Genomic DNA, 25,405 nt, shown 5'->3' on the forward strand with positions numbered 1-25,405 from the left:
ATAATAGTGCGCATCTGATGTCCTATTTGTGTCATATCACTGCCTGAATTCCCCAGATAGTAAACATTCTCCATGTGAGAAAAATTCATGAAGGAGACAGGAGAATGAAATTTGTAGAATTTGTGTTCTTTGGCCCAACTGTGAACCTCTCTAAACACCAATTTCCTCTTCTAAACATAAGATAATCCAGGATATTCACTGCAACAATATTTTTAAAGGAGATATAGTGCTGGGCATGTAGTAATCTCTCATCAAATATGATCTTTATAATCCATTTAAGCACTGTGTTTGCTAAAAATACAAATAATGCTTGTCCACAAGTATTGCATTTGATTTAAAACAACTTTCTTAAATCTCATAGCAGCATTACACAGTGTACAAAACAGAATCCTAGTCCCTTCTCTTATTCTCACTTGAGCTCAACAAGCAGTAGCCAATATCAACAGAATAAGGTGTCTGCAGATGTGTGTTATTCCAATAACACATGTGAAAGAAAGTTATTCTATTCTGAAGTCTGTCTTAATTCATTATCTTCAAAATTAAATATATTCAGTTTGTGGAATGGCTCTTATTTATTTTTCTTTGGAATTGATTACTTTCAGTTTTATTCTTGTCGTTTAAAATGCCCATAAATAATTGATTTTCAAGAGCAAACTTACTCTTTAGGAGTACTGTGGAAATCAGAGGTTTCTTCCATCTGAATGAAGGTAAAACTGACCTCCTGGGAGCAAGGAATTTCTCACATGGAAAAATGGCATAGTTGACAGAAGTGAGCCAGGCAAAACTGAGCTAGCACATATGGGAGACAGAATAAGACCCTATCCTGTCAGAACGTCCACATCGTCATCTCCACAGCCTATGCATTTGTCTATTGACATAGCAAAAAAGAATGTAGCAAATTTGATTATATGAAGAACACTGATATTAGGAGAGTGTTCTGAAGTATTGAAATGGACTCAAATTTTCAAAATTCAGTTTTAAAGTAAAGGTAGGAGCAATAGTAGGAAGGGGCCATGAACCAACAGATACATGTGACATCTGAATACTGGAGGGAATTAATTACCTCTAGAATCTCCCCCTAAAAAGTAGCCCTATGACACCGTGATTTTAGGATTTCTGGTGTCTAGAATTACAAAATACAAATTCCTCTTGTCTTAAGCCACTGCATTTGTGGGGTTTGTTATAGTAGTCGTAGGACACTATGACAGTTTGCCAACTTTTTTGTTTCTGAAACAAAATCTGAAATATGTCCGCAAATGTGCATGGATTTAATGTATCTTTCTCTCTGAAATGTACATATAAAAGTCATAAGATCCAATATAATGGTATTTGGGACCCTTGGCAGGTAACTGGAGTAAAAGGAAAGCATGAAAGCAGGAGTTTGCATAAGACAAGCATGCCTCAGCCTTTTCTTCACTGTGTGTGCGATAAACATGAACAAGCAGGTTAATTAATTACCTTGTTACTATGGTGAAATATCATGGTCAAGATGATTTATAAAAATAAGAATTTATATGGGCGTATTGTTGCCGAGGGCGAGTCTATATGGCAGAAGAGGCATGACAGAAAATAGCTAGACCAGGAGGCTGAGAGTACACATCTTCAGTCATAAACATGAAGCAGAAAGAGTGAACTGAAAGTGCAGCAAGGCTCTAACTCTCAGAGCCCACTTCCAGTCATGCATTTCCTCCAGCAAGATGCACTACTCCATAACCTCACAGACAGTACTGCCAACCACGGAATCAAATGTTCAGAAAACGTCTTAAACCAGCAGCACTTATTGGGTCAAGAAGGGGCCAATTGCTAGGAACTCAAAAATTCCAGCCTCAAGAATAATAAGATAAACAAGGTCTCTATGCATTATTTCTACAGGATTTTATAGCAGCAGTCCAAACTGACAAAGACCAGGGTCCAGATTATATTTCAAGCTAAATATTTTAGAAATGTCAATAGCAGCAGAAATTCTTTATACATAACTCTTTTGTTGTTGGCATTGCTGTTTTTTGGTTTGTTTATTTTGTTTTGTTGGTTTTTTTTTTTTATTTGAGAAATGGCTTTTCCATGTAGTCTTTGCTGTCCTGGATTTTCTCTGTAGATCAGGCTGGCCTTGAACTCACGGAGATCCTCCTGTGTCTGCCTCCCCGAGTACTGGGATTACAGGAGTGTGCCACTACACCTGGCCATACATAACTCTTATGACCATACCAAATTCCTTTTCTCTTGTTGGCCTTGTGTTTTATTGAGGATGTGACCACGTTATAGAGGCTACTCTGTCACAGAGAAACAAAAGGTTCTCTGATTATCCTGGAGGGAAAAATATTTTGGTTTGTCCACTGTACTTCTATATGCCAATAGACAGATACCAACTATGTCTAATGTAAGCAAAAAGAACAGAAAATAAAACAACTAGAAATCATGAGCATTATTAGGCAGAATCCAAAATCATAAGATAGATTGCAAACATAGTGAGAGAAGCAGAAACTGTACATAAATTCTCCTTATCTCAATAAAAGTATCATAAAAATAAAGACATCAGGTCAGTGTGGTGTATGGATTACAACAGTCTGGAGAGACTTGAGAGTGACATTTTATGAAGAGACAGTAGTATTCAATAGTTACTTTTTGAATTAGGTTTGAGTAAACATCAACTATAACATGAAAGTCGAAAAGAAAAGGGGAGGCATGTGTAAGGGGTCCTTTTGGGGACAGGGAAATCATCTTGGGACTTGCGGCATGTTTCCAAGATAAAGTGTGAATGACAACATGAATGGTCACTTGTTCTGTGTGACACTAAAGGTTTACTGATTGCATAAATATGCATATATTTGGAAAAGCCCTATGAGGAGCCAATGGCCTTTTCTAGAGCCCACATCTTTCACTCTGTTTTGAGTGTATAGCTCAGCAATTAGCTAAGCAAGGGGTTCTCTCCTTTTATCCCAGATGCAGACCTATGTTTCTGGTATGGTATTTGGAGGCATAGTTATCTGCTCTCTTCCAGCCTCAGTGTATTGGCCTTTAATTATCTCTATTACAATCCACAAGTCTAGAAGAGAGTAAGCAAGACAGAAAGCATCTCAGGAAGCTGGATGTCCTTTGCCCCACTTAATACACTCATGGTCTAAGATGCAGCTTCCTGGGAACACACACTATTATGGAGATGTCAGCAGCCAGCCATGTTTGCCATGCAGTAGGTGAGCACTCGTCGCTGGGGAGAGACACAGAAACAGTGTCCTTGGATGGAAAATTGATTTTATAAACTCTTAAAAGAGGCAGAAGTGTGTGAGCCACTCAGGTTTTCATGACTCGATAGGCAGTGGTTTTGAGGACTCAGTGGCTTTAATAGCCATGTCTCTTCTTACAATGACTTCTGAGCAAATGGATCAAACGTAAGGTAACTATTTAGTCTCTGTGCCACACCCTGTGTCTCACACTCCATCTCACCTGATGTCAATAATCACCTGATGTCAATAATGGAAAGTGAGTGGTACTCAATATACAGGGAACTCTCTGTGAAATTCTCCTGCTTCCCCAGCTGTGCTGTGTGAGCCACATGAAGACTCTTGAGGCTATTTCCAATTCTTGCTTCTGAGCGTCTCCGAAGAAGTGATTGCTCACACACCTATTCCTTATGCCAGATTTCTCCAGCAAAGAAGTTATTCTTAGTTTAGCTCCGAAGGTGAGGCAGGCTGACGACAAGAGCTGGTTGTCTAGAAGCAGGTTCACTCTTCATTAAGTCAGAGCAAATGACAGGTGACAGCTCTGTCCACACCTGTCGGAAAGAGGCATGTCCCTATTTTAGCAAAGAGCTAGCAAGTTGTTTCTCTCTCTCTCTCTCTCTCTCTCTCTCTCTCTCTCTCTCTCTCTCTCTCTCTCTCTCTCTCTCTCTCTCTCTCTCCCCCCTGAGTGTGTCTTTTCAAAGATGCTCTCCCTCCTTCATCTGTAAACAACTTAAGTGAGGATGGAGTTTGCTCTTAACTTGGGTGTGTTTCTCCTTTCTCTGGAGCTAATGGATTCCAGGCTGTGTGAAGTAAGAGTAGCAACCGACAGACACAAACCAGAGAGCATATCATCTGTTTGCCTCATTTGAAAAGAAAGAACTTGAGTCTCTCTGTGTGGAGGTTTAACGGTATTGCCCCATAAACACCATGCTTTCAGTCTCCTGCTCTCAGTACTACATATACTGTCTTGTTATTTTGCTGTTTTTTCTTTATGGCAAGGTGACTTTATTTTTTATATTGATAGACACATTTATTAATTAAAATTGTGATCAATATTAAAAATATGCACAGTGCTATATCTTCTCTAGAAGACAGAACATAAGATAATATAATTTTGTTATACAAACTGGTCCTTTGAAATTGAGATATATTCAGCCTGGTTTAGAACTCTGGTGCCCCATATTTGACCACTTCCCCATGGTGGGGAGGCCTGGTGGCACTCAGAGAAAGGATAAGCAGGTTGCCAAGATGAGACTTTATAGCTTATGGCCATATAATGAGGGAGCAGGTCCTCCTCGGTCATAGACCTAGGGAAGGGGAATAGGGTGAAAGCAGGAGGGAGGGAGAAACGGGTGGATACAAGTGAGGGGAAAACAATTGAGACGTAAACTGAATAAATTAACAAAATAATAAAAATATTAAGAAATGTTTGATTATTCATCTCCCATTTTTGCAGTCACATTGTTCAGGTTTTCTGTCCTGTTATTTTGTCATTTTTTTTTCTTTCAGGGCTGAGGACAGATGCCAGGGCCTTGTACTTGCTAGGCAAGTGCTCTACCACTGAGCTAAATCCCCAATCCCTTTTGTTAATCTCTCTCTCTCTCTCTCTCTCTCTCTCTCTCTCTCTCTCTCTCTCTCTCTCTCTCTCTCTGTGTGTGTGTGTGTGTGTGTGTGTGTGTGTGTATGTGTGTGTGTGTGTAATATATAGTCTTGACTGCAGATGAACCTGGTCTGAACAAAATCCTTAAATCTGATGATAATGTGGAACACTGAAATAATGGTCAGTACAAAAGTGTAGGAAAATGCCTAGTAGTGACTAAGCCTTCAATAAATATCTATGATATAGACTATATAGATCACCTTAATTGCCGCCATTTCTCCCTATCATTTCGCACAGTAAAGGTGGCTATTTCACTTAGTCTGAGCTTGTCGAATGTGAATTTAATGGAACCGAGATAGCACCAGGATTTAAAAGAGATGTTAACTACCTAGATTTTCCTCCGGCTGACTAAGACAGCCTGTAGTTGGCAATAACCTATGTTGCTCTCATAAAGACGTGTCTGACCATGTGGAATGGTTAACGGAGAAACCATAGAGATACATGGTGTATGGTTTGGTTTCCCTCAAAAGGATTCATGTGTTGGAGTCTTGGTCATCAGAGTGGTGATATAAGAGGAGATGCTGCTCTTGAGAGACAGGTAGTAGTGAGGGAGTGAATAATCCTTAAAGCCTGGGGCATGCTGCCTTGGGAAGACAAAGGGTGTTCTCAGTGGACCTGTGGCTGATTCTAAGAAAAAGCTGTTTTAAGAGGAGCAATCTTAAGGGCCTGGGAAGGCTGCCTCAGTCGATGAGAGCACTGACAGCTCTTTGAGATGTGGCTTCAGTTCCAACCAATGTCCTGCCATGGCTCCTCACAAGCGTTTGTAACCCCAGTCCCTAGGGATCTGACACCCTCTCTGTGCTCTCTGGGTATCATCCGTGTACAAGGTACACAGACATACGTGCAGACAAAACCCCCTTACGTGTAAGTAACATAAATGAAAATGTTTAGAAAGAGGGACTCTGGCTTCCTGACTCTGGAGTGACCTCTTGGCCTTACAAGCCCTCCGTGCTCACCATGAGGCCTCAGCATTGCATTCTTTAATGTATGTAGCTTTTAAACCTACGTAACTATCCTCTTTTCTTCATAGTGTCCACCTTAGTGGTGACGGCGGGCACCATATCGTGGAGCAGTTACTTTAAGTGTGCCTGCAAATGTAGAAGCAATTTAGAGACTGGTACTCTTGAATGGAAGAATTTGGAGGAACAAGCTAGTAAAAGCCAAGAATGCTGTATACAGGGCCCTCTAGAAGGGCATGGAGAGGATGTCAGTGATGACCAGGAATGATCTGGATCATCTTAGACACTCATCGATTGATTGTGACAGAGTGGCTGGAAATATAGACAGGAAAGGACACATTGTGAGGTCTTGGATGGCTTTTGATTCAGATATGTCTTGCATCCTTGCAACTTAAAAAAACGAGCAAAAGTATATAGCATATGCATGGTTTCTGCTCATAGAAGGCTCTCCCAACATAAATGTGTATTTCTGTGTTGGCCAAATGATTCAAACTTTCAATTAGGCAGGATAGGTTCTAAAGTTAACAACAATGCCCTATGAAGGTGAAAAGTGTGGGTAGCTGTGGTAAGTCTATAATTCCTGAAAGCTACAGAGACTTAGTCACTAGAAATTGCTACAAAACTTAACAGCACCACAACCACCACCAACTGTAACTTTCCAGTGAGATTCATTTTTCTTATCCTACAGTGTGGATTGCCTAACACATTGTTCTGTCCAGTTTCTATAATTGTGTGTGTGTGGGGGGGTGCGTTGTTTTGTTTTAGTTTATTCTGGAGTTACCCCCATAATTCTTTCTACCATAAAGAAGGGCTTGGCAGCATTTCAGAATAAACAAACATCTCAGCAGGCTCTTTAAGACTTGGGCACACACAGGCATTTTCTTCTAAGCAATTTTCTTCAAATTCTGTGAGATTCACTTACGGTTTCTTTTTCAGGCATCATGTGTTCAAAAATTTTTAAAGCTTGAAAACACTTCTCGCTTCAGTCTTTTTACGGAGTATCTTAGATTAAGTCTTAAATCTGTCATTTAAATTTTGTCTTGGTTTTAAATGTTATATTTAAGCTTAACACAGTAACAATTCATGAAAGTATGTTGATTATGTTGGCAGCAAATACTACCCTGAAAATGGGAGAAGTATGTTAACAAGATTAGTAGATTTTTTCCTTTTACTTAACTTGTTGAGTTAAAAATCTGTCCATTTGTGAAGACGTTTCTATTTTCTTATAGGAACATCAGATTTGAAGAACTAGACATGATCAAGAAAGTAAAATTTTAGATAAAAAATGTGGGTCTTATGGATTGGTCACAATAGATGCATGTGTGAAGATTAATAGCATGCATGGTGTTTGAAGTAGCCTCAAATCAAAATATCAAATGAGTCATATCATAAGTAGAATAAGAAAGACATTTAAAGGGAACATCATCACCAAAAAGCTAAACGTCGACTTCCTAAGAGAAGGAAACTGGATACAACAATGGCAGGGGACTGACTACTTCTACAGCGAGTGTGAGTCTTTTCCACCTCTCTAAAAGACACAAAGACTTCCCAGGATCTGAAAATCTCCAACCAAAGACTGTATGTTTTACTATGACAACACCAAAATCCTGGCTGGAAACAACTTGGTATTTTCTTTTGTTGGTATTTTCTGCTGAGCAAAGCAAGGTGATGCTGCTCCCACTGTTTGCTTATATGTGGCCAAGTGACGTGACCTCTCTCTCATCTCTGCCACGTAGTTTCAGTTTGGGGAAAGATGCCAATGGCTGCCCTTGCACCCCTCACAGGGACCGTGTGTTGGCCCCACCACTATTTAACTCTCCATGTAACTGTCTATGTCACATAAAAGGTAAGTTAACACCAAAGTGTGTGAGTGGGAGAGGTCAAATCTGTCTTACAATTCAATGAAAAGCAGGGAGTTGCAGTGTGTTAGATCATAATGTTTTCCCCAGAGGCCTAGACACTGAGGATTTAGCCTCCAACTTGGCACAGTTGGCAAGTGGTGAAAACTTTAGCATGTGAGGACTAGTGAAAAATCTGTCAGCAGTTGAAGGCATGCCTGAAGGCGTAGTGGAACCCCTTCCCTTTCCTCTTTTTTCTCCATTTCACTTCCCGGCTATGACATGAACACTTGGTTCCAACATGTTACTCCAGTATGATAAGCTGCCTCGCTGACCAGAGGCCCAAAAGCTTCAGATCACCCACCATGGACCTTCAGAACCATGAGACAATCAATGTGAACCGTGCCATTCTACACTTTGATTTGCTCAGGCTTGTGTTACAGTCATGAGATGCTGAGTAACAGTGATCTACCATTACCCTAACTACAGGTACAGAATATTCATCTGATGTTTGAAAGCATATACACATAAAACAGCTTGAATAATAGGTTGTACTGATTAAAACCAAAGTAAGACTCTATAAAGCTATTTGTACCTATTTACTCAAGTGAGGCTCTCATGCACAACCTGGTTCAGGTAGCTTTTTGACTGAGTAATCTCAAGGGGCCCATATCTATACCCACAAATATTTGGAGCAGGCACTCCTGTGCATCCATCTCCTTGATCTTATAGGCCAATATGAAAGCATAATATTCAGTGTTATGGCTTCAAACATGAGGGTAGGATAGGTCTGAGAAGGAGCAGGCAATCGTAAGAGTCAGAAGTCAAGGTACAATGGGGAGGTAAGTCTTCCATTTCTAGCAGTGGATGAAAAGTACTAAAGATTTATATGTAACCCCAGTGTTAGCTCCAGTTTCTGTTTTTGCGCTCTCTCTCTCTCTCTCTCTCTCTCTCTCTCTCTCTCTCTCTCTCTCTCTCTCTCTGTGTGTGTGTGTGTGTGTGTGTGTGTGTACGTGCGTTTGTGTGCACGTGCACATGTGAAAGTCCATGTGTCTGTGCATACAAAGGATGGAGGATATTCTTAAATGTTCTTCATTATGTGAGTCCATCTTTTGTTGTTGTCAAAACAGGGGCTGTCAATGGCTTGGAACTTGCCAGTAGGATACACGGGATGGCCAGAGAATGTGAACCTTGGAATCTGCTTGTCTCTACCTCCCTAGTGCTAGGATTACAAGTGTGAGCCACTATGCCCCACTTTCTGCATGAGCCTTGGGATTTGAACAGATGTCACCACACTTGGACGCACTTTACTGACTCAGCTATCTTGTCCATACTTTTGGCAAAACACCCAAGGTATTACGTGACCTGTTTGCCACTATAATAGAAACAACTGCTCACGCGATTACCTCTGCACATAAGTATTCACTGTTGTCTGTGCATTTCCTGAAACAGTTTTTGAGAAATACACAATACCTACCACCCTCATCCTTTATGATTCAGCACTCCCCTTGTCTCATGGTTCTAACACTATTATAGAGACAGAAGGTGATGGATCTGTATTTCTTTTTCTATAGTCAATGTGTGCTCATAAGCAGATCTAGAGAACCTATAAAAGATATTTGCTCCAGGAAAATAATTTTTGATAATGTTTTTATTTAGATAAAATGAGAAAATAATAGAAAAAATTACAGGAATTGTACAAGGAGCCCCTATAGGGTTTTTTTTTTTAAATTTGGATTCTACACGGTACCTCCATTTGCTCCAGGTGTGTATGCAGGTGACATAGGTGAGTGTGATCATACATCATATACACATGAGAGACACACGTAGTTTCTTCGTGCTGCTTGGGTTGGAACTCAGGACTGCCTGAATGCTAGGAAGGTGCTCTTCCACAGAGCTACCTCTCCATCCCTAAATGACAGTGGGGGAATTAATTCTAATTACTGCACAAGCTTTGGAATCAGACTATTACTAATGTAGCAACTACCTAAATGCACAGGTTAAGAGGATGACGTCCTGTTTTACGCTGCTTGTCTGTAGTTCCTATTTACTTTCCCTGTATTAAATTTTAGTTTCAGAGAGTGTATTTACCTCTTTACTATCTTAATAGGTATTCACTGAACTTCATATCATTGTGACACCGTAAGTACACCTTTGCAAGGCCTGTGACACTCTCCAACATCAGTGTGACTGTTTAATGAGACACTGCCAGTCTTTTGGAAAATCCACTGGAGGGTTTTAGTCACACCCCTAGGAAGCTAGAACTAGGCATATAATGACTGCTACTCCCTATGCCTGGAGATGGATGGAGGTATCAGGGACTTTTCAGCCGAGGCTCTTTTCAAATCTTCACATAAGAAGCCAGCGTGTCTGTAGCTCTGCTAATACTGATTCAAAAACTCAACTGCATCTTTCTCCTGCTTTAAAGTAGATCTTGTTCTAAAATGATATCCTTTTATCAAATTGAGCACTGGGACCTATTTGGGAGGGAGTATATGCTGACACCATTAGCAATAAAACCAAAGCTCTCTGCTGAAGAAGTCACTCAGTGACAAAGCCTGTGCCCAGTATGCACAGGCCCTGTGTTCAGCCCACAATCACACATACATGCACAACAGGAAGGGGAGAAAGGGAACCTGAGAGGAGGGCAGGGGAGGAAAGGGAATTAGTTCAAACTCAAGGGAAAAATATGTTTAGAAACATGAAACAATATTGAGGTTTTCTGCATCGGTACTAGCGGTTTCTTTAGAACACGTTACTAGGATATTTTAACTAGAGTAAAAATTTCATGAATGTACACGGAGTGATACAAAATTGGATTCTTTACACGTACACAAACACTAAAATGGTGAGTAGAAATATTTATGAAGCTATCAAGAAAGATAAAACATTGCCCCCCCCCAGGATTGTATGGCTCAACATGGCAGTAGGATCATTTAAACATATATGTGTGTGAACGCTTTGCCATGGTTCTCCAGAGCAGGCTCTCTGTGTGCAAACTTTAATTCCATGTTATGCTGACTTGTTTAAATTAGAATATTATTGCATTTTAATGATGGCTATAAGCATTTTTAATCTTGAAAGCTTTGCTGTTAGTAAATTTTACATGGATTAATAGGAAGTGCATTTTTTTACTATTGATAAGAATAGGTTTCTCACATATGACATCAAAACCAAAGAAGTATTTGTTGTATGGTATACTGTGCTATAGAGAATATCTTTAATGCCAAAGCATGAAAATATTCCTTGCATTTGCAGAACTACTTTATGCCACATTTAATGTAATCTCTAATTGCTTAATTTCTAGAAAAGAAAACATATACATATACACAAAGATGTAGCTAAAAAGAAGGTGGAGCCTATTGTGTTGGTGTACATATGCTGCAGTTACTAAGGAAATCTAATTAGATACAGAGTTGAAAGGCTGGGAGCTCTTACAGAATTAAACACTGGTCACTTCTATTCAGAGAGTTTAAAGGGGGATGCTATCACACACACACTTTAATAACCACGGCGCTGCACTGGGCACAGGCTGCAGGTGAATCCATGACTTTGTACACTTGAACTTGACTACGACTGTCAGGAGTATGTACAATGTGCTGGATTTTAAGTGCAGGTAGTGATTGTTCTAGAACAAAACTATGTCCTCAAAAGTCACGTTTGAGGTTTGTTTGTTTCTTAAATAGAAGATTGAAGTGCTGCAGCGAACACCTTTTCTTTTTGCCATCTTAGATGGGAGACAGAGGAGACTGGGCTTTAGCCTCTGAGAATCTAACACTGCTTTTCATCTTCTGCAAGCCCAAAGTCATCTCTGAGGCTCTGCACATCCTCAAAGGCATCGAGCACGTGAGCGCGCGGCTCACTAATCTACTCCTGATGCTTTGCCTAGGAAGTTGGCGTTTCCATCTTCCACATCGTTCTGCTGGAACCATGGTTTAGAATTAGGTCCCTGTTGCTGATAAGCATCCAGAAAATGGCAGATTCCAGGAATGTCACTAGGGAAGTTTGGAGGAAGTTCCTCCCTCGATCTTGGGGTAAACACGAAACCAGGACAGTCTTTGAGTAACCTGAAAAAAATGACATTAAAATGAAAACTTAATGCTGGCAGAAACATTTGGCAATTCAGGACAAGAAGACAACAGAAATAAATGAATATTACAGCAGTAACCATATTAGGTATGATTGACAAAACGATTCCTTCCATAAGACACTCCCATGAAAGAAATACTACAAAGAACCAATGCATAGAAAATTCTACTCACTCTTACTAAAAGAAAGATTAATTATTAGATATTTGGGAAAGTGTGATTTACATAACAATGGAATTCCTAAACACAAACTTACCTAAAGTTTTACTAATAGCAAACATTATTTTAACATGATTGATAAGGATTTCCTAAGTTAAAAATTCATTTATTCATTAATTATTTAAATGCAGCTGGGAAGAAATCATGGGCAAAATGTCGTGAAGAAGGGTAAAATGATAAAAGTGATATGAAAATTACTTTCTGAAATATTAAGCGATTTTTAAAAGATGAATTCCATAAAGGTAGAACTCCAATGAGCTTTTTTTGGTGGGAGGAGCCTATGTGAGAGTGGGCCTCTTGTAGCCCAGTTTGGCTTCCAACTCACTGTGGTCCTATGGAGGACCTTGTCCTTCTGAGCCTCCTGGCCCCACCATCTAAGCCCTGGGATGACAGTCATGCACAACCACTCCTGCTTTATGCAATGCTGTAGATCCACTCCAGGGCTTTAAGCATGCTACACAGGCACACTGCCAATGGGGTCGTATCGCCAGCCCACAAGCGGGTTTCAGTTGCACGTGCTGGTGCTCTACTTACTGCTTGGCATGCATATGTATGGCAGAACATAAATTAAAAGGGGCAGCAAGAGACTAACTTAGCAATCAAAAAGCTGTTATGTTTTAAAGAGATCAAATGGTATGATGGTCTTGTGATCTATGGGGACCTAGAACAGTTTATGTTATGATGGGGTATCCACTAGAGCTTTTGTTTTTAAATAGGACAAAATTTATGGAATAAATAATAGTCTATGGATATGGAATGGTTGCTGGTTAAATGCAGGTAAGTGTTATCACAACACAGGAAGTTAGTTGCTCAGGTTGCCACCTGCACATTTTCAATGAACTAGAAAGAGAGGTCTGCTTTTTTTTTTCCCTTTGTTGTATGTGGGATTGAACCTAAGGCCTCATGCGTGCTAGGTCAGCCCCTTATCACTGAGCTATGTCTCCAGTGCTCCTTCAATTTAAAAAATAATTATTTATATATGTTTTATGTATATGGGTGTTTTGTCTGCCTGTGTAGTGTGTTGTGTATGTGCCTGGTGCCCACAGAGGACAGAAGAGGGCCCTGGATCACGTGGAACTGGAGTTGAAGCAGTTATAAGGTACTGTTTGGGTGCTAGGCATTAAACCAGAGTTCTCCAGAAGAACAGCAACTGCTCTTACCTACTGAGCCATCTCTCCAACCCCCTCCTACAAGTGTTCCTTTAACTGTTTTGAGACAGGGTCTCATAAATTGCCCAGGCTAGCTTTGAACTCTATAGTCCAAATTCGCCTTGAACTCGATCTCATCCTGCCTCAGTCTGCCATGTTAGTAGGAATTATAGGTCTGTGCCAAACCACACACTCTAAGAGGTCCTCTTGATCCAAGATGACACTTGCCTCCTGTGCTATGTTGTCACCATTGCTGGTCCTCAAGAATACAGGCTGGATTGTTTAATAACCTGACAGCAGGTTTCTCTGCTAAACCTTCCTACTGTCCTGAAACAGGGGATTTACCATTGGAGGGAATAACCCTCAAACCCAGGGAAAGTTCATAAATGACAGAGTTGCTGTTGTTTTCTATGAGCCCTTTGGCTTGCACCTCAGTTGATGTTAATAAGATGACTCAGAATGAGATTTGGGTTTCAGAAATATCCTGTTATTAAGAGAAGGCTGAGGCGGGGGACTGGGAACTGAGTTTTATTAGCCAAGCCAGTGATCCAGTCCATCCTCCCTCAATAAGGAAAGCAGGGAATGAAAGCATCAACCCTTATAAGGGCAGAGCTTCCTTGTTATGACCCCCACTGGTGTGGCAAGAGCCAGCAATGTGTTCATATTGCAAGGGGGAGGCATGGGAGGTCTGCATTTGGAGCCCAGCCAGGCCCCACCTATATGCTTCTGTCTTTGGGTGATCCTGATTTGCAGTCTTTACAATGAAGGTGTCCTGGTTTGCTTGGGTGACACCTACCTGAATCTGGCATCGTTCTCGAAGACTAAGTTGAAGGAGTCAGGGGAGCCCTCCTCACATTTGTAGTTAGTTGGCCAAAAGTGTAATAGCCAAGGCACCCCTGAAGTGTGCCTGGTAGCTGATCCTAATCACTTGTTGAGCACGACCACTTTAAAATGTTATAGTTAAACTCTGGTTACCACTAGAGTTATACTAAAGGACACCAGCTGGTGTCAGAAGACCCACTGATATACCAAGAAGGTTAATACACATTTTCAATAGAAAGTTATGGTAGAAAATACAAAGTCCGTTAAGAATTAATGCTACAATTACCTCCCAAGCATAGTGAAAACCTTAGAACAAGTTAAGAACAAGGAGAGAGCAGGGACTGACTCTGACATGAACTCTGGTGCCCCATATTCGACCACTTCCCTTAGGTGGGGATGCCTGGTGGCACTCAGAGGAAGGGGAAGCAGGCTACCAGGATGAGACATAATAGGCTGTGATCATATGGTGTGAAGAGGTCCCCTTCTGTCACAGACCTAGGGGAAGGGGAGTAGGGTGAAAGAGGGAAGGAAGGAGGAAGTGAAGGGATAACAATTGAGATGTAATATAAATAAATTACTTAAATAAAAAAATAATAAAAGGAAATAAAAAATAAAAGAAATCAGAAATAAGAAAGTGGAAAAAAAACAATGCTAACATAATTCATTTCATTTTCCTATGAGATTTCTAATGCAGAAAACGGGGCTGGAGGATGGATAAAGATGACAATTGCATCTAAATGAAAGCCATGGATTTCAGGTTCTTAATGCAGTTAGTACCTGTATGTGGTGGGGCTGACATTGATTTTCCGTGGCACACTGCAGGACTCAAATTTGTTAGCCAGAGTGACATTATTTCCAAACAGGCAGTAGCGGGGCATTTTCACTCCAACAACTCCAGCAAACACTGACCCAGAATGCAGTCCAATTCGCATCTGAAAGCAAAATAGCAGCATTCCAGGTCACTGGCACGTCACTTCCCACTTGTCAGTATTGCCTGAGCATCTTGACTAGATGTTTCTGATCGGTAACTAATTCCAGCACATCCCTGGCTTCCTTGATACTTCCGGTCAGCCACAGCTGCTCATGCAAGGCGGCACTGGCAGGGCTGGCCAGTGGTCACACCTGGAAACTCTGCTCCCATGGGTGTTGTTTTGTTTCACCTGTCTTTAGCATCTGGAATAAACTTGTTCTCAGGTCTCTCAGGATCACTGCAGCAGAATAACAAAGCACGTGTAGGCTTCTCTGTCCTTTAAAACAGGAGGAAGCCATCCTTTCTACACTCAAAATTCTCGAACCAAGGACAGAGTATGACACACCTGTAGTTTCAGATACTCCGAAGGCTAAAGCAGGGATATCTCCTGAACTCCGGAGTTTGAGGTCAGCTTGGCCAAGACAGTCAGACTCCAGTTTCAAAAGGGATGGGAATCTAACAACCATTTCGCTTTAAAGTAATTTTATGGGCAAACACTAGTCCTTTATTTAAATGACTAAGAACTGGGGGAAAGGAATTATAATATCGAAGTGGAAATGACAGAGGACAAAGAAAATCAGAGTGTCTGGGCCCCACATCCCTGTGTTTTCAATCTATACAGTCTAGACTTGGCAAACCTAATACCCAGACCCATGCCACATGAAGCTTAGGCAACGTCTAAATAGAAAACACAAGTCTGGAGCAGAACTTAGAAATTATGAGCAGGCAGAGGAGCCTTGAGTGAAATGTTTTCTCTGAATTTTGGGCCCATGTAGTCCAGGAGGTCATGTGGTCCAGGCTGTCCTTAAACTGGCTATATCCTGGAGGATAGTCTTGACAGTGTGAGTCTCCTGCCTCCACCTCCGAATGCTAGAATCGGGATGAAGTACTTTTAAGTGAGCTATTCTGAAAGACTCAGTTCCTTGATGGAGTAAGAGGATGCTTACATTCTTAACTGGCTGATATAGCAGCCATGTTAACACATGGTAAACATATCTTACATGCTCATTCTTTTCAGATTCTACGTCTGAGTGGTCATTTGAAAGGTTTTATTAGCTGTACATATCTTTTAAAAGGTCAATGATTCAGCTCTCTGGGGTACTTCTTTATAGTTAAAGGACTCTGTTAGTTTTTAATTTTAAAACTATATTTATTATCCAGATGTGGTGGCTCGTGTCTTTAATCCCAATACTCCAGAGGCAGAGGCAGGTAGGTCTCTGTGTTTTGTGATCAGTCTGGTCTACATAGTGAGTGCTAGTATTGCTAGGGCTGCATCTTCAAAAGAAAGAAGGAAAGAAAGAACAAAGAAAGAAAGAGGTGGGGTGGGCGGAAACATGGAACAGCAAGTTGTGGAGGTCAGAGCACAGCTGTGTGGAGTGGGATCTCTCCTCCTACCTTTGAGGGCTGAGGATAGCACTCACTAGGCTTGCTGAGCCAACTTTCCAGCCCAAGATTTTCTTACTTTTACAGCTAACTTTGGGCATGTGCTAGAAATGACCAAGAGTCATATCACACATTCCCCAGCAATTTTCAAAGCAGAGCACTGGGAGAGCAGCCTGCTGAAGAGCTGCCTTCTGTGCCTTTGTTTGTCTCTGCTTATTTCTTCATCTATAAAGCACATCGGTGGATGATCCTGAAAGCCATAATTCTACACCAAGAAGCAGAATTTAGATGTCTATTGTTCCTAGGTTTTTGTCTTTATGAGAATAAGGGCTTACACACCTAACAATTGCACAATATTAAATTAGACATAAATGCAACCTTAGCACAATATACTGAGGAGATTTTGCTCTCTTGGGCATGCTCCTATAAGCCAGTTTCTCTGTGTATATTAATGTTCTGATTTTTCAAATTATAAATGTACCATAGCATTTTATTGGTTTATTTCAAAAGTAATATGTAAGTGTATTCCCATCACAGATACAGCCAAAGCCCACATATTCCTCCCACACAGCTTTCCCTCTCTCCCTCTCTCCCCTTCTCAATGTCATATTTAGCCAAAACTCAAGAACAAAAGTCCATTAATAGCATAAAATGAGCAATGTGTCTGAGTAGACTTTTTTTTCCATAGGAAAGAGACAGTGAAATTATAAAAGGCAAAAAGAATCCATCTCTCTGGAGCTCTTAAGGGGAACCTTATAAGGAAGCTCTCTATTTGAGGACTGCTCAGCATTGCTCCTTTCTCCTCCTAGGTTCTGGGGCTAGGCAAGAAGATATCTAATGTAGGGTTCTTCTTTCCTGCTACTTACTGACTTCCGCTATGAAGTCCAACCCTCAGTGGTCTACCACAGTCTACTTACAGTGTCCCAAACCTAAGTAGAGGAGAATGAGTGAGGACAGTCCTAAAGAGGAGTTCATGACTGATGCACACACATGACTACACCAGAGACCAGCACACAGCTGGAGAAAAAAAAAAAACAAATGAATTCAACAATAACAACAACAAAAAAAACACCAAACAAAACCATCAGAGAAATAGTTTTTACTTTCTTATGAGGAAACCAGGTTTAAAAAGTAAGGGAAGTCTGATTGCTGAATCCAAGACTTCAAATTGGCCAAGGAAGCTGGCTGGCCAATCTTCAAAATGTTGTCCCCCAAATTAGATGAGGCAACATCTAAATCACAGTGTGCAGCCCTCCGTACACGCTCATGTTTCCCTGCGTGCTAAAAATCACTCCCCACTCAGCCCTGTATTCTTCACCACGAATGTCTAAATCCATGGAGTATTTCCAAGGACTGCAAATGCATAGAAAATAAGGCCCATTTACACTCTTACTTCCCGGGTCACTAGGGCTAACCTGCAAGGCTAACCCAGGCGGTTATCTTTATAGCTAACTATAAATAATTCTCTTAGCTGCAAAAAGAAGAAAAAGTACGTTGAGACAACTAACAAAAACACTGCCATTAATCTTCTGATATGGATCAGACATGTAAAAATAATTTATTTGGCAATCATTTGCCTTACTGCTAATAGTCTAGATATTTTTATTATTTATTGTGATGTTATGAACTCTATTACCAAAATATTAGAACAAAACCTCTTACATTTTTTTTCTCTAGAAATGCAATCATAGAGATGACATCTGTTAATGTGAGATGCTGTCAAGCTTTTACGGCGCAGCTGCAAACTATTCTGCACTCATTTGCTTCAGGTTTGGGGTTGGTGCCTCCTCTGAACAGGTGCACGATGGATCTGAACAATAGAATGGGTGGAAATGGCTCTGTGTGCTGCGTAAGGTCAAGTCATAAAAGGTCATGCAGCATGTGCCAGCCTTTCACTGGGATGTTAGCCACCATGGTAAGGGCTTGATCACTCTCAGTGCACCATGCTGGAGCATGTAGCATATAAGTAGGCATTAGTAGTTGATACCAGACTTTCCTCTACCCAGCAGGCAAGTAAAGCAGTTATATAAGAATTGATCCTCCTGCTTGTGCAGTGCAATCCTAGCTTTTCCATACCACCTTCATCTATTGGCTTATTGCCAACCAGGGTCCCAGATGATGTGTAGCAAAGACTGGGAAGTCTGCTTATAACTTAGTCAGGCTCATGATGCACAAAGCTAGTACACAATAAGTGACTGCAGATTTACACTAATAAATATTGGGAAGTGTTTGACACTGCAATGTATAAATGAGCTGATGGCTGACTTTGAAAGTGCCATGAAGGCTTAGACACATGGCTTCGCCTAAGGTTACAGATCAAGGCTAAACTTGTCTTTACAATAGTTTTATTTATAAGGTTTTTGTCATTCTTGGAATTTGATATCAGAAAGTTGAGTGGATAGAATTCTGTATTATTTTAAGGGCTCATTGCTGAAAAGTCATCAAATGAAGAACGTTCTTTAAGATTAAGTGGTAAATTCACTATAAGACAACTTCTATAATCCAGTCAAGTTCTATCTGCTAAATCAATACCTAGTATGTTAATTTCATTTTCTTTTTGCAATAGTACTTTATTCTGGATATGTCTCATCTAAAATTTTTACAGTGTCACATTCCTGGAGAATGCTGTTGGTTCCATAGTCAATATTTTTTCAGTCTTAATTTTTTATTAAAAATTCATTATAAAGAATCTGCAAATAAAAGCATGCTAGGCAGTGAAATTAATACCTAATCTTTACATTTCAGTGAACCTCTACAGCATTAGAATAACCAGTCCATACACTAGGGTATATATATATATATATATATCTTCTGCTATTGCTGAAAACAAAAATTGCCTAACACATTGAGAATACATGAAGTTTCGTGGATGCTAGGCATGCTCTAAGGTTTTGGATGGTCAGACTCTGTTGCCCTGTGTTTACAAATGTGAGTACTTCTGTGGAAGGTTTGTGACTTTCTATGGCATGCTTAGCAGAGAGCCCATTGGCCAGGCTCATGTCCTGCAACAGCACTGACACAGAATTTCTATCTTGCTGGCTCAATCTGCAGTCAGAAGTACTAGAAACAGCTTTCTTCACGTGATGGTTTCCTGCTGCAGCTGCAGCACTGTAGCTCTGTTCTATGTTTCCAGGCCAGAGGTAAAGTGGTGGCGTGCTATAGACCTTTAGCAGGCATTTTTGAAAACTCAACTTGCAAGTGGCATTTTCACTCATCCAAATACCCTGTAAGTCCATGTAACACCCTATAGGGATGTCCTTCCCCCACCCCCCACCCAACACCACCTAAATTCTCTTTAAAACTTAAACCCTGGTCAACGCACCAGCTTTTGGACAACGCACACCAGGTTTTGGACAACCAACACTTATGCAACCAGTCATTGCCTTACCTTGATGGGTTCTCCATGGGGAGACATGACCTCACTGGAGAGCTCCATCATCTTCAGGGCCATCAGCGCTATCTGGACAGCATGGGTGTCACTCTCTCTGTGCAATCCCCCTGCCACACAGTACGCATCCCCAATGGTCTCCACCTACAGATAATAGAATCTGTCCATTATAAATAGAAGCTTGGAGGAAGACAGCACAACAGACCTGTACAGCAGAGACCTGAGTGCGCATGTCCTATAGAGCAGCCGGGAGAGTGGGGCAGTGTCAGGAGTCCTTTTCATTTCACAAAATGCATAATGTTCTGATGCCTTTAGTCAGGGTATTAAACTGAAAGACAGCACAGTCTGTAAACACACTACCGGATGATCAGATAGTCTCCTCTATAGACTTACTTCCACTATACCTTGTTTCTCTAAAAGCAAAACAAAACACAATATAAAATGACTTTTATATACACAAATGGATTTGGTATTTAGATTTCATCTTTATTCACGATTTTATGTTTATTTATGTGTATGTGTGCTGCATGCATGTGTGGGTGCCTTACAGATGCCAGAAGATGGTACTGGATTCTCTAAAGCTAGAGTTACAGGCAGTTATGAGACACCCCATATAGGTGCTCAGAATTGAACTCATGTCCTCTAGAAGAACAGGAAGTGTTCTTAATGGCTCAGGCACTTTGGCAGCTCCTAACTTGAATTTCTAGCAAATTTTGATAGTGGGATCAATTTCCCATCATACACTAAAACACAATGAAATATCCATCTATGCAAAACTGCATTTAAATGGATTCATCCTCCTAACAATATCATATGAATGCAACAAAAATGTGTGACATAAAACTAAGATCCTTCTAGCAATAAAAGAAAAAAAGATAGGGCTTTTCTGGGAATTTCCGCAGCTACTAAGAGCATACATGGATATTAATCACAAAGGATGCATAGAAACCAAATTGTTAGGTAGAGAATGAAAGAAACAGTGCAAAGAAACTGAAAAGGAAGCTGTTAGTTAAGTTTGAACTATGCTTAGTATCATCTTTATTGTTCTTTCCATATGCAATTCTGTATTTCTGAGAGAATTAAATGTTAAATTATCAATTAAAATACATATATAATTCTTCTAACCCAAGTAGTTGAACTTGTCCTGTCCTTACATTAAGCTGTTCTCATCTAGAGTCCACTATGAATTACAAAAGTAAACAGAAAGAGGGGCAGCCATTGTGAGTTACTTCAAATAATTTCCATTATTGATGGGCAGCTACAGGTCTTCGGATGGCTCCAGAGTTGCTACGGTATAACTGGGAGCTGCAACCCTAAGGTCTAGCTTTCATAGTGCCAGAACGCCCTTTGACAGTTATTAGAGAAGAAAAGTAATAATCGATCTTATACCAACTGTGAATACTGTGAGATACATTAATGACCCGCCTGGCAAGATATGGCCATTGATGGCATGAATGTTAATGGAGTAACCCAACCACCTTTAAAAAATTAATTTAAGGCTCATCCCACAAGATGGAACCTGTACTTGATATTGTCAAGGGCACTAAGAACCTGTGACTAGAGAGGTTGTGGGCTGTAGGTAAAAAAAACTAGTACTGTTGTTCTGCTTAATACACAGAGCATCCAAATGCTTTGTAATGATATATTGCTGTTCCCACAAATCGGTGCATCTCTCAAACCTCATCTTTCTTCCTGCGATGGATGGTAATTAACACAGTGTGCGGAGAACAAGAGAGTTTGGAATGCTCACTCTCCATGAGTGTCTATATCACACCCCACTTCTCAGGCGGGAGGTCTACTTGGAAGAGGGGACAGAAGCATTGTTAGAACAGAAGTGGATGATGACTTCAAGGAAGCAGTGTTTTACAGATGCCACAGAGCATATGGACATACAGCCTTGCAGTGATTGCAACAGCATGCACAAGTCTTGTGAAAATTCTACCGAGACAAAATCCCAGCTTGGAGGAAGGGAGGTAGGAATGAAATTCAAGCCTTAGCTGAGGAGGAGACTTTGGCATTTGACTGATGCTGGGAGGAGGAGAGTCAGTTTTCTTTAATGATGTGGTACCTGATAATGCTGAGCACACTCCATGTCCAGCCCTGTGCCCAGGAGCAGTTGGCCAACACAGACTGGAGCTGACGAGTTTTAACAAAGAGTCAGAGAACAGGGAGTTGGGTGGATAGACAGGTGACAGAGCTTCAGAGAGGGGGAATGAATAGGATCAAACCATAATGTATGAAAATCTTACAGAACTCTTAAAAAATGGTTTAAAAATAGACCCTTCTCATTTCTCATAAGCTATTTACGGTATTTCCATGCCGAATCAGAAATGAGGAGAAGGTAGAAATGTGGCCTGGGGAGGGAGTGATCAGTGGTGCGTTATCTGATTCCATCTGAGGCTAGTTAGCCAAAGAATTCTGTGGACACTCTCCTTCTTGGAGGGGATGTAGCTAAGGAATCTCACTAGAACCATTGCAACTAAAAGCAGTGGCTGACAAGTACTTCCTCAGCACTCACAGCTGTCTACATGATGAAAAAAAAAAAACTTGCTTCTCTCAGTGCTGAGAGAAAAACCATTCTCCTTGGATAGCATAGCTACAAATCAACAGTAAATTCCACAAGAGACCATCAAACGTAACTGAACTGATGCCAATTCTTTTACTGTAATTATACAAGGACCTCTTCCTCCCCACCCCCCCAAGAGAAAATTCACAACTCCCTCTGAGATTTCCTGTAAAAAATTCACCAGAGAAGAGTTTTGCTTTTAGCATCCCCACAGAAACAAGGCAGGGTCTGTGTGTTCCCATAAACAGTATTTGCTTCTTCCCAACAGTTTATTTCTTTTTGTGTTGGGCTGAACTCTGGAGTAGCCAACCGCTGTGACAAGCTAAACTGATGATTCGAGTCAGGCAGAGATGAGTGTTTCATTCTTAACAGAGATGAGTGCACTGCCTAACACAAGGCAAAGCAATTTAAGCCAGTGAAACTTTCTAATTACACAGAACAGGTAGAACCCGAAATTTCATTTTTCCCCTTCCTTAATATTTTTAAAAGAAATGACGTATTTGTCATCCAGGACATAATTGCACTGTTGGATCCTCAGTATCTAAACAGACACCTATGTGATCACTGGAACCCCTTAAAGAATCCATGATCCTGAGCCATAGTAGCACTTAGCATCTACAAAGACTTCATAATGGTTCCATTGACAAAGGTTATGGAACATTATTTGTGGATGCAAGCTCCGGAGAGGCTGTTTTTTGCTGTTTTACAATCGGGAAATTGCTTGCTCTGTTCACAAAGCAAGAAAAGAAGAAGACAGGATCTGAAGGCGGGGCTCCTTAATTTGAGTGTGTCTGCCTTTGATGAAGATGCAGTGAACGTTTTTTAAGGAGCTGATGCTGATTTCCTGCTAACTGTCTTTGAAAAGTATCAAGTAAACCGTGCATTGACTTAAGTCTATTTTAAGACAAACCCTTTAGTATAAACCCTCTGTTTCTTTATTTTTAGAGATACAAAGGATAAAGTTCCTTTCTGTGAGTCATACCTTTAATTAGGCCTTGTTTAACTCAGTTTCCACAGTTAAGTGGCTGGTCCATGGGTGGCTAATCCCTACCTTCTCACCATAAGAAAATCACCCATTCACCCAAATCTCTCTCCATTCTAGGCTCATTTTTAGAAGATAATGTGGCAGACCTCTCCGGGAACAATTAGTTCTCATTGAGCTATTTCTGGCTGGAGCACCACCCACGTAATTAATGCACAATGCCTGACCCCCCTCCCCCCCCCAGATATAGCCTGTGTGACCCAAATGCCAGGAGCTATTATTCATCAGCATCATAGTGTAATCAGATGCTAGCCACCATGCCTTCTTTCCAAGGTGCCTTCTGCCTGCTGGGCCATTCTTGTTCCGCCTCCCCTACCTTGTAGACGTCCAGTTCTCCACACTGACGGTCAAAGCGAGTGTAGAGTGCGTTGAGCATGGTGATGACCTGCAGAGGTGAACACTGAGAGCAGATGGCAGTGAACCCTACGATGTCTGAGAAGAGCATGGTGACGTTACTGAACTTCTTGGCCTGAACAATCTGCCCTTGCCACAGCTGCTGAGCAACCTCCGAGGGAAAGATGGAGCACAGAAGATCCACTGTTTTCTTCTTCTCCTCCTCCAGGGCTTGGTGGGCGTGTTCCAAGGTTGCCTTCAGCTTCCCCAACCTCTTCTTCAGGCCATCCTGAGCCCTTGCCTGCTCCCCTATCAAGACAACATCCCTCAGGGCATTATGAATTGGGATGTCAGACAGATAGAGCCCTCGTCCTGTGAAATCCTCCAGTCTGTCCACACAGGGTGAGCCCAAGAACAAGATGGCACTGGATTCAACAATGTAGATCATTTGACCTTTGAGATCCATAACCTGCAAAGGAAAGGAGGAGCAATTACAGTGGGTTTGTCAAGTTCCCCAAACCCACTGAAACAGGTGAGGGAACGGATACGGGTGTAATCTTTTTGTGTCTGACATTAGGAATGGATAACTCTGTTTTCAGTACGCTATAAAAGAATAGGCTTTTTAATCGCTTCCAGTTTGCTCTCTGTTCTGAAATTCATGCAGACATTTGACAAATATATTAAAATATACTACACAGAAATTTTGAGCTGCTGTGAGCAGTGTGAAACATGTCCTGCTCTCAGGCTCTGTGAAGCAACACTCTGGTTCTGTTGCTGCTGGAGTCTTCTCATAGCCTCATGCAGTTAATCAAAGTTTTAGTTCTCACATAATGTGGTATCTATAAAAACCTAGTTTCCATTCACCCTGCCCAGCCCCATCGTTCTCTCTCTCTCCTTTCTCACTTGGCTTCTTTCTCTTTTAGCAAGCTTCTCTTCTTTTCTCCCATGAGTGACTTGTTCCATCTGGCAGGCGTAGAAATTAAAATATCTCTAAATATGTGTTCAAACATTTCTTTTTTTTTTTCTGTCTCAAGAGTGTTAGAGAAACATCTTTTGGAAATGATTATTTCTCTAGTATTTTCAGCCTGAGATATCTGAGTCTTAAAGGAGAGAATATGTCTGTGTTTCAATTTTGTCTTTAGCTTTTTTAAAAAAAGGCTGTTTTCCAAAATGTAAGAAAAAAATACAACCCAACCTACAGACACCAGTGTACCCAGAGGGCCTTGCAGGAGGATAAGGCCTCAAGGGAATGTCCTGGACCACAAACTTGTTTACATATAGAGAAGTGGACACACATGTGTTTACATTGTATCAGAGGCCAAGCAACCTTAGTGCTCATCAATGGGAGACTGGAAAAATAAAATCAAGCTTAACCACTGAGTGCAATAAGCCACAGACTCAAAAACAGTGAGACAAACCAATGTCCAACAGCAGGGATGAGCGACTACACTCTGTCCTTCAGTGGCAAAAGCAGTTGTAGGAATTTGTTGTCGTAGCTGTAAACAAGTATGCATACACACATACATACATAGGACCTCTCATTTTGATGCAGTTAGTATCATTTTAAAGTACCTAAATATATATTTTTGCTTAAAAAAATAACAATACAGTTGTTTTATTTTAAGGAAAAGTCAGCAAATCTAAGGTCACTCCTTATCTATGTATATGGCACCCACCATGGAATTAGTAAACTTTATTCCTGAGACTAAATGCTTGCCAACGTTTTCTAATCATGAAAACATGTCCTCCCTTACACACACATTCAACAGCA

General features: G+C 40.9%; 1 protein-coding gene across 2 annotated transcripts in view; it reads right to left on the reverse strand.

Moving 5' to 3' along the window:
* Nucleotides 1-9,308: 9,308 nt before the first annotated feature.
* The window catches only part of GUCY1A1 (guanylate cyclase 1 soluble subunit alpha 1), a 54,803-nt gene continuing 38,706 nt past the window's right edge, over nucleotides 9,309-25,405 (reverse strand). For both annotated transcript variants that reach the window (XM_084769762.1, XM_084769763.1), the window contains exons 6-9: nucleotides 23,618-24,103; nucleotides 19,694-19,837; nucleotides 14,730-14,884; nucleotides 9,309-11,742 (exon numbers count right to left, since the gene is read on the reverse strand). In XM_084769762.1, the coding sequence (XP_084625888.1) occupies nucleotides 11,538-11,742; nucleotides 14,730-14,884; nucleotides 19,694-19,837; nucleotides 23,618-24,103 (990 nt within the window). In that variant the 3' untranslated portion in view covers nucleotides 9,309-11,537. The remainder of the gene's footprint in view (nucleotides 11,743-14,729; nucleotides 14,885-19,693; nucleotides 19,838-23,617; nucleotides 24,104-25,405) is intronic.

The sequence above is a fragment of the Acomys minous genome, assembly GCF_964271855.1.
Source record: "Acomys minous genome assembly, chromosome: 19".
NCBI classification, from domain to species: Eukaryota; Metazoa; Chordata; class Mammalia; order Rodentia; family Muridae; genus Acomys; species Acomys minous.